Source organism: Solenopsis invicta, chromosome 6, assembly GCF_016802725.1.
Source record: "Solenopsis invicta isolate M01_SB chromosome 6, UNIL_Sinv_3.0, whole genome shotgun sequence".
NCBI classification, from domain to species: Eukaryota; Metazoa; Arthropoda; class Insecta; order Hymenoptera; family Formicidae; genus Solenopsis; species Solenopsis invicta.
The window spans coordinates 7,651,847-7,666,390 of record NC_052669.1 but is presented as its reverse complement, the minus strand read 5'-3'; the positions used below and the strand labels follow the sequence as shown (position 1 = coordinate 7,666,390).

General features: G+C 35.7%; 1 protein-coding gene across 5 annotated transcripts in view; it reads right to left on the bottom strand.

The window, feature by feature from the left end:
* LOC105196536 (CLIP-associating protein 1-A) overlaps positions 1-13,916 on the bottom strand; it is a 49,391-nt gene extending 35,475 nt beyond the window's left edge. For 3 of the 5 annotated variants that reach the window (XM_026138444.2, XM_011162521.3, XM_026138447.2), the window contains exon 1: positions 13,060-13,915. In XM_026138444.2, coding sequence (XP_025994229.1) covers positions 13,060-13,248 — 189 coding nt within the window. In that variant the 5' untranslated portion in view covers positions 13,249-13,915. Of the gene's footprint in view, positions 1-13,059 lie in introns of all 5 variants that reach the window. The other 2 variants (XM_026138446.2, XM_026138445.2) reach the window with 2 other exon arrangements.
* Between the last annotated feature and the right edge of the window lie 628 nt (positions 13,917-14,544).

Below are 14,544 nucleotides of genomic sequence, written 5' to 3'. Positions count from 1 at the left end.
TACGCGAAATTCACGGAATCCTAAGGCAATGATCCGCTCCAATTTCGTGAAGCGAACGCATTAGGCCCTGAGCACAGTGGAGGAATATTAGAAATGGGAATTAGAATTTTTAGAATTAGTTACCTTAACGAACGCTACGGACAAACGACAAGTTGTGTCTTGTACGACGAGTTTATGTTTTATATATTATTTATTTTTATTGTGCGTTACACTCGGAAATAAATTATTAAATTTTAATAAATATTTGTTTAAACAGTTGCAATAAAATATTTACTTACGGTACATAAATAATTACTCAATAAAAAAAAGATAGTTAAATTAAATTAGTGGTTCTTGTACTAAATGTTTATTTACATTTAGTAAAATGTTTTATTGCAAGTATTCGAACAATGTTTATTAAAATTTAGAAATTTTTTCTCTCAGCGTACGTTTAATGCTAGTTGAGGAAATTGATTTTAAAATTTCAATTCCCATTCTCAATATCCAGTGAAAAAAAAATTTATGTTCGCAAAATAAATTTATTTTATTCATTTCCTTATTGATTTAAATAAATATTAGCTAGTACAAAATAATTTACTTTTGAACTTACGAAGTATTTTTTTGAACCTGGAAATAATGTGTATTTATTCAAACCTAAAATGTTTTTCTTTCCTAGCGTACTATTTCTCCATTGTTCGCAGAGTCTTATTATTATATATGTGACATTCGCATAAAAATGACTGAGATAAGCGAGAAGCTATCTCATGCAGCGGGGCTCTTGAAAAACAAGTCGATTTGAGAGCCGCTTGAGACGGACTCGGCGATGACACGTATATCTCTGTACGCTCTTCCACTTCTCGATCCTCGCGAGCATTAGAGGACACAATATTGGTATGCCATTTTTCTTAAGTGACCGCGCGAACAGAATGTTACGGAACGTGTATGTACTCTGCGCGCGACGTAAGTAATGCATATTATATAAGAGAGGTAAAACGCGCGCGCGCTCGCGTACCAACCGTGCGTATGTAAAAAGCATCGAGGTGAGGGTGATGTCATACTTTAAATCCTGAAAAGGAAACATCTCTGCGGCGGTGCAAGAAAAAAGCGAGAAGAACGCGACTGTTGAGGCTGCGGCGGTGGCGGCGGCGGTTCGGTTTTGTCCTGTGTCCTTGACATCGATTCACGGGTGCACCCGGTGCAGTTATCGTTCCGTAAGGAGAAACATTGTTAAGTCTAATTACACGCGACGATTCACCGCCACGGGCGACCTTTGATACAACAAAGAATACTTTGCGCCTTAGGACTCCATTTACCTACATTTTATGCCACTGCGTAAAGCGCGTGCGACATAAAACCAGCGCATTGCGTTTGTGATGCACTATAAAAATAAACCAGACACAAATTGAATCTTTTTTTTAAGTATATAGATGTTTATATAAAAAGAAAAAAAGGATATATGTTATTAAGAAAAATATTATAGCCACGGGGCGTATGTTTAAATTTTGTAAATAAATTCTTTGAGAATTTTCTTTCCAGAATTTCTAGTAATTTTAATCAAAAGTCCAGGTAAGATTAGAGAATTGTTTACTGCAGCTTTAAATTTACTTTATTACACTTATCATTTTTATTTATTTTATAATATTAGACCTATTTTTTAATATTCTTTATTCACGTTTTTGGCTGCAAAAAATTAACTAAGGTAGATAAGTAATGAGCAAATATTGCAATATCGCATATGTTTAATACTTAACTAATCTAAATAACGGAGACAGAATTTATATCTGAACTGTTTGTGAGATTTAGAAAAAAAAGTTTTTTGTGGCGCCTACATGTTAAGGTCAATCATACTTGTTTAACTTATAATTAGCAATAAGACCTAAATTTTCTGGATAAAATGTCAAAATGTTATTGTTATAAATTCTACATGTGACAAACAATATTTTAGCAGATACAAAAAATAGTGATAAATATTTGTTGTAATATAGAAATCTACCTATATCAGCGAAACATCTTTTTGAGTGCCGTTAGCACAATCCTTGCATCCAACAACATATATTGTAAATATACGTCTACAAGTTGATATTTTTTGATTATGCATTCGAATCGTCAGAGTTCAAAATAACATAAAAACTGTCACATTGACATAAATACGAAAGAAATAAAAACGCGAAACAATAAAGTGCAGAACTATTACAGCAATCGAAATCTCGGTATCAGAAGATATCGCAAGACTAAAAAGCGGAGGAAGTTTAACAATAAGCTACGTTGCCGGTTCTTTCCTTTCGTTCCAAGGAACCGAGACAGAAAGAAGTCTCGGTCGGGTTAACAACTATCGGGAATAACTTGTAAAGGAAACGTTCCTTTTTTTTTTCTTTTTAATTTTGTTTTCTCGGCAGTCTGCCAAAATCGCAAATCAGAGTGAGAAGCGTTTCGCCGAAGATTAAGGGCAGTCCGCGACTCGCTCGACGGGGACGAGATAGATTCATTAAGAAACCACCGGGCCGAGAAAGCGAGGCATTTTTTTTCAGCGGTGCACACCTCATTCTTACGGCCGAACACAATGGATATCGTCGTGGGCAGCGGACAGCTGAAAAGGCCGGCTTTTAACGCACTCCCGGAGTTTAACGTCACGAGTCCTCGTTCTCGTGCCCCGAAGGTGAAAACGACGCGTGCCACTTGCAGATTCAACATCGCGCGCCGGCAACAAGTGGCGTCGAACGCGACAATCGCGCATTCATATATAAAATACGTTCGATTCCCGTCTGAAAATTTAAGCGACGGAATTAAGCGCGACACGCGCTTCCGCCGATTTCGCTCAGTTTACTGACGTCCGGACTCGCCGGCGTATAATGCGAACTGAACGAGGCATTGTGCGGAGTGAATGACGGTCACTCTCTCGAATCGAGTGTAAAGAAGCGTATGTGCGTTTCGTAATTAAAATCGCAAAGGGGCACCTTCTTAAGTATGAAAGCTACCAAATCGAGGCACATTGCAATTTTTGCCTGAATGCAATTTTAATCAACACGACCGGGAGAAGCTTGGAAAAAGGCTGCTCTCTTCTCCAAAGAAGAACGCAATTTGTAATTCTGAACGAATCTTGAATATAAAATTAACGGAAGTTCACTTCCAAACACGGATCGCGGCGGAAATTAATATGAAAATGCAAAAAGAAGTTAGATAAGAGACGGAGAGGTGACTCGAACGACTATAAAAAAGCCGCGCTAAAAATAGCAATGAACGCTCGATTGCACGTACAAACGCACACGAGTGCAATTTCCTCCGTGTGTACGTGCGTATGTGTATCAAAACAGGCGAGTTCATACATAATGCAAGAGCCACCAAATTTCGGCCGAAACTCGTTTCGATTATTTATTTTGTCACATTGCAAAACAATTTTTACATATACTTATTCTTGCCAAGATGGAGAGTGACGTAAGACGATCTATCGAACTTCGGCTGGATGAATATTTTAAAAGTCCGCGCACAAGTATCAATTACATACGTGGAGAACGTGAAGAGTAATTCGATGAGCAGGTGAAACACGAGCGAAATTTCCGAGTTAAATATAGAATCCGCGAAGAAAGAAAATAATTAAAGAATAAAAGAAAGTATATTATTAAAAAGGGAGAAATGTACAGTTTTTAATTTCATTAATAATTAGAAAAAAATATTGAAAAATATATGTAATTGTTCCGTGTTTTATATTAATCAATAATCTTTTAAAGTACAACCACAATTTTTTGCTGTAAAAATGAATTAAAGTAGATAAATTGATTAGCAAATATTGTGACATATCTGATACATAACCAATCTAAATAACAGATAGAATTTATATCTAAGCTGTTTGTGAAATTTATAAAGAAAAGTTTTCGGTGGCGCCTATTCATGTTAGAGCCAATCACACTTGTTATAAAATTTAATTGTATAATTGGCAGTAAAACTTAAATTTTTTAAACTTGCTAAAATGTTGCTGTTATAAATTCTATATGTGACAATCTTTTAGCTTTAGATACGACAAATAGTGATAAATTTTTATTGTGACATCTAGAAATTTACCTACATCAACAAAATATTTTTTTCAGTATAAAATATAAATTTGTTGCATTCTCGTGAAGAGTCTTTTATCGCCAGATATTAAAACGAAACGTAAAGCTGAGTCATTCACCAGCATTACCACCTAAACAACGAGAATGATTGCTTACTCCCACTCGTCTTAGAGTAGATTTTGCCACGTGATACAGCAACTTTCAACATTTCGGCTAATGATACCTTGTAAACAAATCATCGACCGCGAAATCTTGTCAATGATTTTATCAAGACTCATCTTATTTTCACGAACAAGGAATGATCAATCATCTTTGTTGAGATAATCTTGGAGCGTTTTAATGGGTCAAACGTAAATTTAAATTTTATTTTAGAATTGTATTTGAGGCACACGCGGAAAAATATCATTCTTGTGCTGAAAAAAGAAATTACTTAACTTTTAATCTTCCTCTTTCAAGTAACGGTTATCTTTACAACGAATATTTTCTTCACAAGTCTTAAAATATACTCATTTGCTTGAAACAAGTAATATTTACTTAAACTTCTGTGTACATTGCAGAAAAAGAAATACCGTAAATTATACATTTGAAGGAAAACACGTAAATATAAATATACGTGTTTCAAATATTTTATAAATTCATATATCATAAGTTCATCGTACGCATCAAATTTAATTAAAACACATTCTGAATCCTAGTAATTAAATATTTTAATTAAGAATATCAGATTAAAAAAAATTCAATTGTTTATTCTAATTGTGCTTCGATACAATTTTATAATATTCTTCGAAAGAAAATATTATATGATTCTTTTTTTTAAATATACGTTTTAAATCAATTATCAAGAAAATATTCTTAGTTAAAAGTAACGTTACTTACTAAAAGAAAAATAATAAATTAATTTCAGGGGGAAATGGGTATATAAATGCAAATCAGTATCAAGTATTATATTAAATTAATTAATCAATTTAATATAAATAGTGATATTACTAATTCTTATTCGACATGCTGTGTTATGACCGAAAATTAATTCGGCGCACATTCTGGTTGAATTTGGAGAAGTATATAAAATCACATAAATAAAAATAAAAGCACTAAGACCTAACTACGACTGATGAAGACTTTCTTACTATCATTGTGTTGTTACACTATCGGTCCAATAACATATTTGTAATTTAAATAAATTAATAATCGCTTTTTTTAGTAGCAGAATTGATATTTTTCTATGTGCAGATATATGAAAATGACGTACGAAAATTTTAGGAGGGACTAGGCGTGGAAGTTTAAATCACTGGGACTATACCTGATGGTTTAAATCCCGCAGTGAAGTCTCGAACCTCTACTCGTTTCTCCATTAAACTGTCACTCGGACCGCAGTGCATTTCTCTCGAAGAGGTCAAAAACTCGCATTGGCCGTACACTCAGCCATTACTGGAGAGCATTTAGCGACTTGATGGCTTCGACTAAACGACATCCCCTCGTCGATCTTTGCGACACGTTAGCAAAAGACACGTTACATACATGGCGTGAAAGTTTTTTCCCTTATTCGCGAGTGAACCGAGCTCTGTGACGAGTGAAAGATGTAGAGTGAGTTTCAAGTGAATTTCGGGATCAACGCGACATTGTGTTTAATGAAATTAATCTGAAGCCTTTATCCAGGATTTAACCTTTGATATGAATTTAGGGAAAGCCGATTATGCAAATTAAGGATGTATCGGATATACGGTCTCTGCAAAATGAATAAAATTTAGAAATGTGTTTAATATTAACACTTCAAATAAATTATATACATATGAAAGTTGTGTGAAAAATAAGATATTTTTATTTATGATTTGCGCTTAAAAATTATTTTACAAGATTAAAAAAAAATCTCAATTTTTTATGTAAGTACTTTAAGTATTCAAGTATTTATATAAAGTTTTATTGTGATTGTTTAGTTATTTTCTAAATAAATGAATTTTATTTATTTTACAGAATTGATCTCTGTAAAGCAATGAAACTTTTACATAAATCATCTTGAACGCTTAAAGTTCTTCAATAAAAAAAAAATTCAGATCTTTCTTCATAATTTCTTATTTCATTATTATTCTATTTAAAGCACATGCCTATTTCTTATTAAAATAACTTTTCAGAGAGAAAATTGCCGCCCAATTTTTTCTACTATACTTTCAAATGCAATATAAAACGTTCTGTAATTTTCTTAATGTTTTGAAAAATGTCCTACGCATCCTTGATTAGAAATTCGGCTAGCTGATCGCGCATTTTCAATTCAATTACGTCTACGGTCTTGACCGTAGTCGTCCTCGAAGATCCGGCAAACGAAGTAAGTAAATAAACCATGGCACGTTTAATTCGGCGAGAGTACCGAGAACGTAGGAGTGCAACTCAATCGGCGACAATAACACGCCATAAACTCGATTGCTCTCGATCGCTCGATGCAGATTAAGCAATTTAAAGGTCGCACCGGCGATGCGTTCCATCTTTATCCTTTGCCAAAAGAGGAGATCTCGAAATATCTCCTCTCGGTTAGGTCACAGAGGTGCAACAGTCTTTCTTAGAGACGCGATCGTAAAAAAAAAAAAATAGAAAATTTAGCACGGTAAACGAACGATGGGAGAAAGTCTAACGATAACATCGCGATGATTACCTTCGTGACAAAAATACATTGAATTTGAAAGCGCGCGATCTCTCCGGCTGTGTAAAAGTATCTAAATTTATAACGGGACGAGGTCATCTCGATTATCCGAGTGTTAAAGGTTGCATGTACGCATGAGTACCCGGACGAATGAGAATCCCTGTACGCGCCGCGCACACGCACATGAAATAATAAAGTTTGTCACTCGACAAACCCCGACCGGCACCTCGCGGCGATCGTACGAAATTGGGATCGAGTGAGATTTCACGTAATATAACAGATATAAGGCATACACGAAGGGGAGAAGAGAGGGAGGGAAAGACAAACGTCCATAAAAAGGAGATATCAGACACAAACATAGAAGTTCCATTCGCGGGAATGCATCTAGCACAGTCATCCGCGCATTACGAAATGATATTTTCACGTTCATAACCCTTATCTCATTTCTCTAATTAATTAAACGTGCCAGTGCCAATTTCATTTTCTCTTCAATGCTTGTGCGTATATAGACGTTATCTCATTCACGTAAGCGTCGCATTTTATTTTCTCGTGCTCAATGGCGCATTGTGCGGCCGGAGAAATGCGGCCGAAATCAACGTATCCTTACGAGGGAAAGGATTGAAAGGAGGCTTACCGCGCTGACGTATAAACATCCCGCTTCGTGCCCCTGGCCGGTATCTTTATGAAACTACGCGTTGATCGAGCTTATTGCGCAATAAGCGTGCGTCAGGTACGCCAATTAGCTCTTTTCTACGCTCATTTGCCGTCTACAAGGCGGCGAACTTCATTACTAGGATTTTAATTGTGTCGTAGAATGCTAATCGCAATATGCACAAGACGCTGAGTGTCAGCGTCATGTGGCTTGAAAGTTTCATTATGGAACACATTCATATATCTGTATTTTTTAAGTCTCAGTGATGTAACTAACGTTTTCCATTTGCCGATTGCGCAATCTTGTTTTCATCGGAACTAAAAATTCCGATTATAGAAAGCGAGTTAACTCTAAAGATTATAAATCATATTTTTTTCTGACGTTAATATTATTCTGCATAAGAATTCACATAGTTATAAGAATTGTTTTAAACTTATTTTTTAAATAATTCTTTATTGATTATTATTATAATTTTAACAATTATAAGATATTTTTAATAATAGAGTGATCATCTAATTCTACAATATTCATTGGATCTATGCGAGTTATTTCTCAGGTTTTATCTTATAAAGTTAAATTTATTATAATGATTTTAATTTGAATAATTTTAAGTGAAAGGTATTCTTTTAGTTTGGAAAAGAAAACTTTTAGATTTTTTTCCATATATTATAAATCGTATGGTGTTAGAACAATTAAATTGATATTACTTTAATGTAAAAAAAATCTTATTAAATATTAAACTATAAAAATTTTAATAACAAAGTTGTACTAAGCTTGATTCAGCACCTGGGTGAAAATTTATTCACAGCAGCACTTAGGGTTAACTTGGTTCGTATTGTTTTCTGTAACTACAAATAAATCGACACGGTACGCGCCGCGAGGGATTGCTTACATTGCGCACGATGTTATTACGACGTTTATTACGACGTTTAGTTTTAAACGTGACGACGCGATATTGATCTTTCGCACGCACGAGGAGTAAGTTTCATATATCTGGATCTTCCGAGTAAACAGCTGTATATCCTCTACTGAATACTCGTGCATCAACTCGTGGCCACTCTTTAAATCCCTTTAAATATCACCGTGCTACTTTGATCTTCGTCTTACTTAATGCGCAAATACTTAGTATTAAAGCAAATTATTTAACATTAGAAGGTTAGATTGCTCAAGAAATTATACTAGCCTTTGACAATTAATTTTTTGTGACGTACTAAACAAATGTATGAAAGTAAAATTTTGAGAGATATTTGGACAGTCATAAAGAGTAAATAAAAATTTTTTTAAGCAAATACTTATGTAAATATCCGATATAAATGTAGGTGAGTCATACATCGTTTCTTTCATTTTGAAATATTTCGACTCTCAGTAATCCAATCAAGGCGAATTTTAGTCTAAATCATCATGACTCGAGATATTAATAAAAATGATAGCAATATATTTATATAAATATTTGTTAATAAAAATTCGTTAATAAAAAGTATATTTTTCTAATCTTAATATGTTGTACAAATATCACTCAACACTTTACTTTCGTACATTCATTCAATTCGTCACAAAATATTGTCAAACATTTTCAGTAATCTGAACCTCTTTGCATTGAAAAAAAAAATTTTATATATTTTAAAATTATAATTGCATTTACAACACAGAAATGTTTATTTTATTTTTACCATATTAATATTTGAAATTATTACAATTTATAAAAAATTTTGTCATAGAATCATAAACTTAAGATTATTTTTAACATTAACAGTAATAACTATAAAAATGGAGCGCCTAACTACAATTATTTTGCCACGTAATTATAGTGTCACAAATATTTTCTTTCTCTTCAACGAATGTTCTCACGCCTGAGAGAAAATTGCATGGTAAAATAATTATGTTTTGGAGCTCCATTTTTACATTTATTACTGCTACAATGTTAGTAATAAAAACCTTGTATTTATGAACCATGATAACATTTTACTGTAAATTATAATTTCAACTATCAATATAGTAAAATATGAAGATACGTATAAGATAAAAGTAAAATAAATATTTTTATATAATAAACATTATTATTTATAGTAAACTATTTTTTAAACAATCTTTTATTATTTACGTAATAATAACAAAATTAAATTTTAATTAATAACTATAAAACTTATTAATTTATCACTAAATATAATTTTCATGATTAAAACTATTAATAATTTTAGTAAAATTTACTATGAATTATAATTGCAATCTTTGTCTCTCAGTGCAACTACCAATATTGCAGCTTGCGCGAAGCAACTTGCACTTTCGCTTGCGAGTTGCGGTAAACACAGGTTTCGAGAGTCGTGAAATCGCAAAGACCGTATTACTTTGGTCCCCCGGGTGGTCGGCACGGAAAGGAAAGAATCGAAAGAAATAAACACGGAAAAAAAAAAAAAAATAGAACGAATGCCAGGTCGTTCACTGCACCGAGTTAAACTGCTGTGCACAGTAAATTGTGACAAACAGCACTTTCATCGGCGTTGCAGCCGGCCTGCTCGTTTCCCGCGGATCATCTCGCGTTACAATGCCGTTAAATCGGCGGTCGTTCCCGTTTTCCTGTCGCGAAGGTGAGAACAGGGGCGGCCGCGTTCTCACGTGCGAGCGCGAAAAAGCGGCGGTTTACGGAACGCGCCGCCGAAGGCGGCGACTGCGGGTGACTGTGATCAATCGTCCACCTTTCTCCATTTATGGACCGCGCGCGTCATGTGCTCTCGACTAAGGAGGAGGCTCGCCGCAGTCGCAAATCCAAGTCGCGATCAACTTCGATTGAGTGCCAACCTGTAAACGTCACACTCAGAGAAAAATTCACGCTGGTGGCAACTGTAAAAGTGACAACTACTATACAAGTTTTATATGTAGAATTAATGTAAATTTGTCGATAAATTATAAAATAATTATAACCGTTACAGTAACTAAAAATAGTTTGTATCACCTCAGCGGCAATGTTTGCGTATCTATTTACAGTGAACACCTCAACAATAATTACAGTTATATAAACTTCACTACAAAAAGTTATGAAATTATATACTTGCAGTTTATGTACGACCGATTAAGTATACGACTGGAATAACTGTGATAGCAGTGGAGCAGTGGTGTAGGACCCTAGGAACGAGAACGAGGAATCTCGAGTTTGAACTTCAGGCGGTTTACTTTTTCCATCACTTTTTCCTACATTTTTATTACTATTTTTCTATAGTTTATTCAACAATTTTACTACCCCAAGCAGCACAAGGTTATAAGAAAGTTTTTACAAACTTTGTGAAACGTTTGTATATCTTACACACTGAAAAATTATACTACCAAAAAGTTAATGTCAATTATACAACTGTATTAAAAACTATATTAAAGACTATTTGTAGTTTTTAAAATGTTTACATGACGTAAAAAATAGTCGTTATTATTCATTTCAAGATTTTGCAATGTCTATACGACTTATTACATGTGAATCGTATTGCATAAATGTTTTAACAACGTTACTGCTTACTGCACTTTTGAGTTGCAAGACGGTTATAAAAAAAGTTATAAAGAAGGTTGTATAAACATTTCTATAACTGTTATGCCACTAGATTGTGCACAAATGTTTAATAATACTGTATTTTCATGGTTCATGCAACTTGTTGTTTTTATTAAAACTTTGTAATGCATAGTGCTACTTGTTCACAAATTTATATCATGGTTGCTGAGATGATCTTTTTCTCTGAGTGCATGTGACTTAGAAGTTACATTACAGGGTGTATACCTATACAGCTGTATTTCTTCAAGTCTCAACGGTATAATGAACGCTTTTCCCTCGCCAGTTATGTAAACTAGTTTCACGAGCAAAGAATTCCGGTTATGGAAGGTTAAGGGCGAATTAATTCGATTAGTTCATATAGCTTCGCCCTTTCCTTGATTATAATTCGTCTTTTTCGTCTTTTTCAATGCCGAACGAAGTGTAGCCCAACTTTAGTACGAATGTCAAAGTTATATTTAATTTATTGCATGCTATAGTGAGTTTTACGTGAGAGCTGCAGTTACGAGAATAATGCCGAATTTCTTCACCTCTAGATAACTATTCATGAGATATCTCTCACAGAATATGGTAATTTCTAGTCAGGGTTGGGTAAGTTGAAATATATATTTTTTTAACTAAATTAAGTTAAAGTTAATGGCTTGTGAAATTTAGTTATATAAAAGTTAATGGACCAAAAACTAATTATTTAAAATTTACATTAAGATTAAATTAACTTAAATTAGATTTGGAATAACATTATTCATATTAAATTAGAAATTTGTAAGTTTTTAAAGTTTGATCACTCACAATTATAACATCAAACAAATTTAATATTTTATCTGTAAATTAAATTTATATGAAATAACAAGGAAATATTTATATGGAAATGTATTTTTTCTTTTATAATTTTTCTCTTTCACATAGATAATTTTTAATTTAGGAAAAAAATTACTAAGTTCAAGTTTATGTGTTTCAAAAAGAAGCTAGTTACAGTTAAAATTAAATTATTCAAAAGTTATTAACACTTTTTAACATTATTTAACTTTTAACTTTATAACTAGTTACTACCCACATTAAACAGAAGGGCGGTAACAGTAAGATCTTGATGCTGAAATAATATTTCACTGTATGTAAAAGTGTATGTAAAAATCATATATGAAATATTATTTCAGCACCAACATCTTGCTATTGCAGTTATGGCCCTTCTTCTATTTAATTTCTTGTATACAAATCACAGTCTTGAATCTATATTATGTACTTACTATTGTATCCAACCCTGTTTCTAGTAGTTTTGTATGGAAAGTTAGTAATATGAAGAGTAGCTACCTATCTGTTCGACCCTGTGCACAATAGAGGAACATTAAATATTAGGAATAAGAATTAAAATTTTTTAATCAATTTTCTTAATGAATACTGTAGAAAGATGATAAGTTATATCTCGTACAACATTTGTGTTTTGTGTCTTAAGCTGCGTTCGGATATGCACTGCCAGTACTGAAATTCTATAATTCACATTACAGGTACTATAAATTTTCAGTACTAGCAGTGAATTTCAGAACGCTGTCTTATTGACATCTACTGAACAAATTTAATATTCATTAGGAAAACTAATTCTAAAGTTTTAATTCCTATTCTATCTTAATATTTAATATTCCTCTATTATGCGCAGCACCTTAGATACATAATCAGATGTTTCGATGAAGAAAATAAATTTCTAATTGCTTGACAAATATCTTTATCTAGAAGCTAACTATCCATTTTCTCTATCAAAAGGTACTAAGAAATTGGATATAAGGAAGAATAAGAAAAAAATATGCATATGATGACAGCGCTAAATCCAACACCTTCCAAAACTTTCCAAAAAATAACACTGTTACAGAAGTCGTTCAGAACTCAAGCTTTCAAAGCTTTCAATAACGCAATAGCGATAAACAAATTTTTATAAATATAAATCAACATCCTTTTATCAGCAAACATTTATCGACACTCCAGAAAGGCTGACTTCTTACGTTACTTTGCGGAGGGCGAGGAAATCAAAGTTTCTCCATCTCTGTTTCTTAATTTTTGGCGTTTAATAAAAGCGGAGAGCAAGCACAGGCGAGATAAGTACATCTATAAATAACGTGAAAGTCACTCGGAAAGTAGCCGGAGAAAAAAGTGATGCGAGTGAAGGTTAGGTACGCTCCCGGAGTGACGACGGCTCCGTCGTCGTCGTCGACGGGTCACGACGCACGCTTACCTTGGGATTGCCATTGCCGAGCCACGGTATGATGTTGTCGATGAACATGCCGATGTCCTGACACTCGATGCTCTTGCTCGAGTCACCGAGGTAGTTGAGGAGCGCGCTACCGACGTTGAGTTTTTTCTTGATGTCCGTCGTCGACAGGAGCGGCATGAAGCCGTCCATATCACGAGGATTCATCGCCATCGTTGGGCGAGATGCTAGACGTCGCACGTCGCCGTCGTCGTCGTCGTCGTCGTCGTCGTCGCAGCCGCCGCCGCCACCGCCGCCGCCACCACTACCACCGTCGTCGTCGTCGTGGCCGCACACGTCGTTCTCGTCGTCGTCGTCGTCGTCGCCGCCGCCTCCGAAAGACGATCCACCCGCGGTAAACAGCACAAGGACGATACGCGGAGAGGTAGTTCACTCGCGCACGTCAACACACATTATCTCGCCGCGGGAACGGGGAGTCTCGCGTCCTTCGTCATGCCAGCAGGGACGAGTTGGGGTCACGCGGGCAGCGGGAAAGAACGCGAGAATTGTAGGGGCGAGTCCGGTCACCGGTACCGCTGACACCGTCCGCACGATCCAATCACCGTCACTGCGGCGGCAGTTATCGTTGTCGTCGTAGTCGTCGTCGTCGTTGCCGCCGCCACCGCTGCTCGACCGTACGTGCGGCGCGACGAGCCCAGAGCGAGCCTCCTAGTTTTATACTCACAGGATCACGATCCTCGCGTTGCACTGGACACACGCCGAGCGCGATCAGCAGCGTTTGTTGTTGACGTTATCACGCAACTACTACATCCGAACGCGAACGCGGCGAAACGAGGGATCATCGGCACCGTGCACGCGACGCCATTTTCATTTCCCCATCATGGCGATCGGCGCCTTCGTCGCGCCACCGCGCCATCGCGCAAGCGCCACCGCGCGGCCGCTGCGCCAACCGTTGGCCGTTTCAACCGTCGCCTCCGATAACAGACGTTTGAATTGGTTTGAATAGCATGTCGTTCCGCGGCCGTTGCGTCTCTTACTGTGTTCTGCGGCACAAATATATTCCGTCGTTTTCTACGGCATGGCATCGTGAAATTGATCGTCGAATCGTTCCTTCTAGATCCTTGAGACAGCGACTCCGGCATTGATAACTACCTATCCAGTTGACGATTTGAATTCGTGCAACGAGGTGAGTCAAAAAAATGTGTCTTAAAAGTAACTTAACGCGTACGTTTTCCGTTTACTGTTTGTCTGGGCTGCGTTCAAAAACATCAGAGATATCATTTGACCTTGTTTACTGAATATTAGACAAGGATAAAATGATATTTTTGGCTGCACCCGAGCGATGTTTTTGAACGTAGCCTTCCGTGTGGCGATTACGGCTGCGATCCACTTGATGCTGCAAATGCTTCGAAACGTTTCATTGACCAACCTAAACAAAGAATTTGACGAATTCATCAATTAAAGAATACCTCAAAGCTTCTGTAGCATCAAGTGTGGACCGTAGCCTGC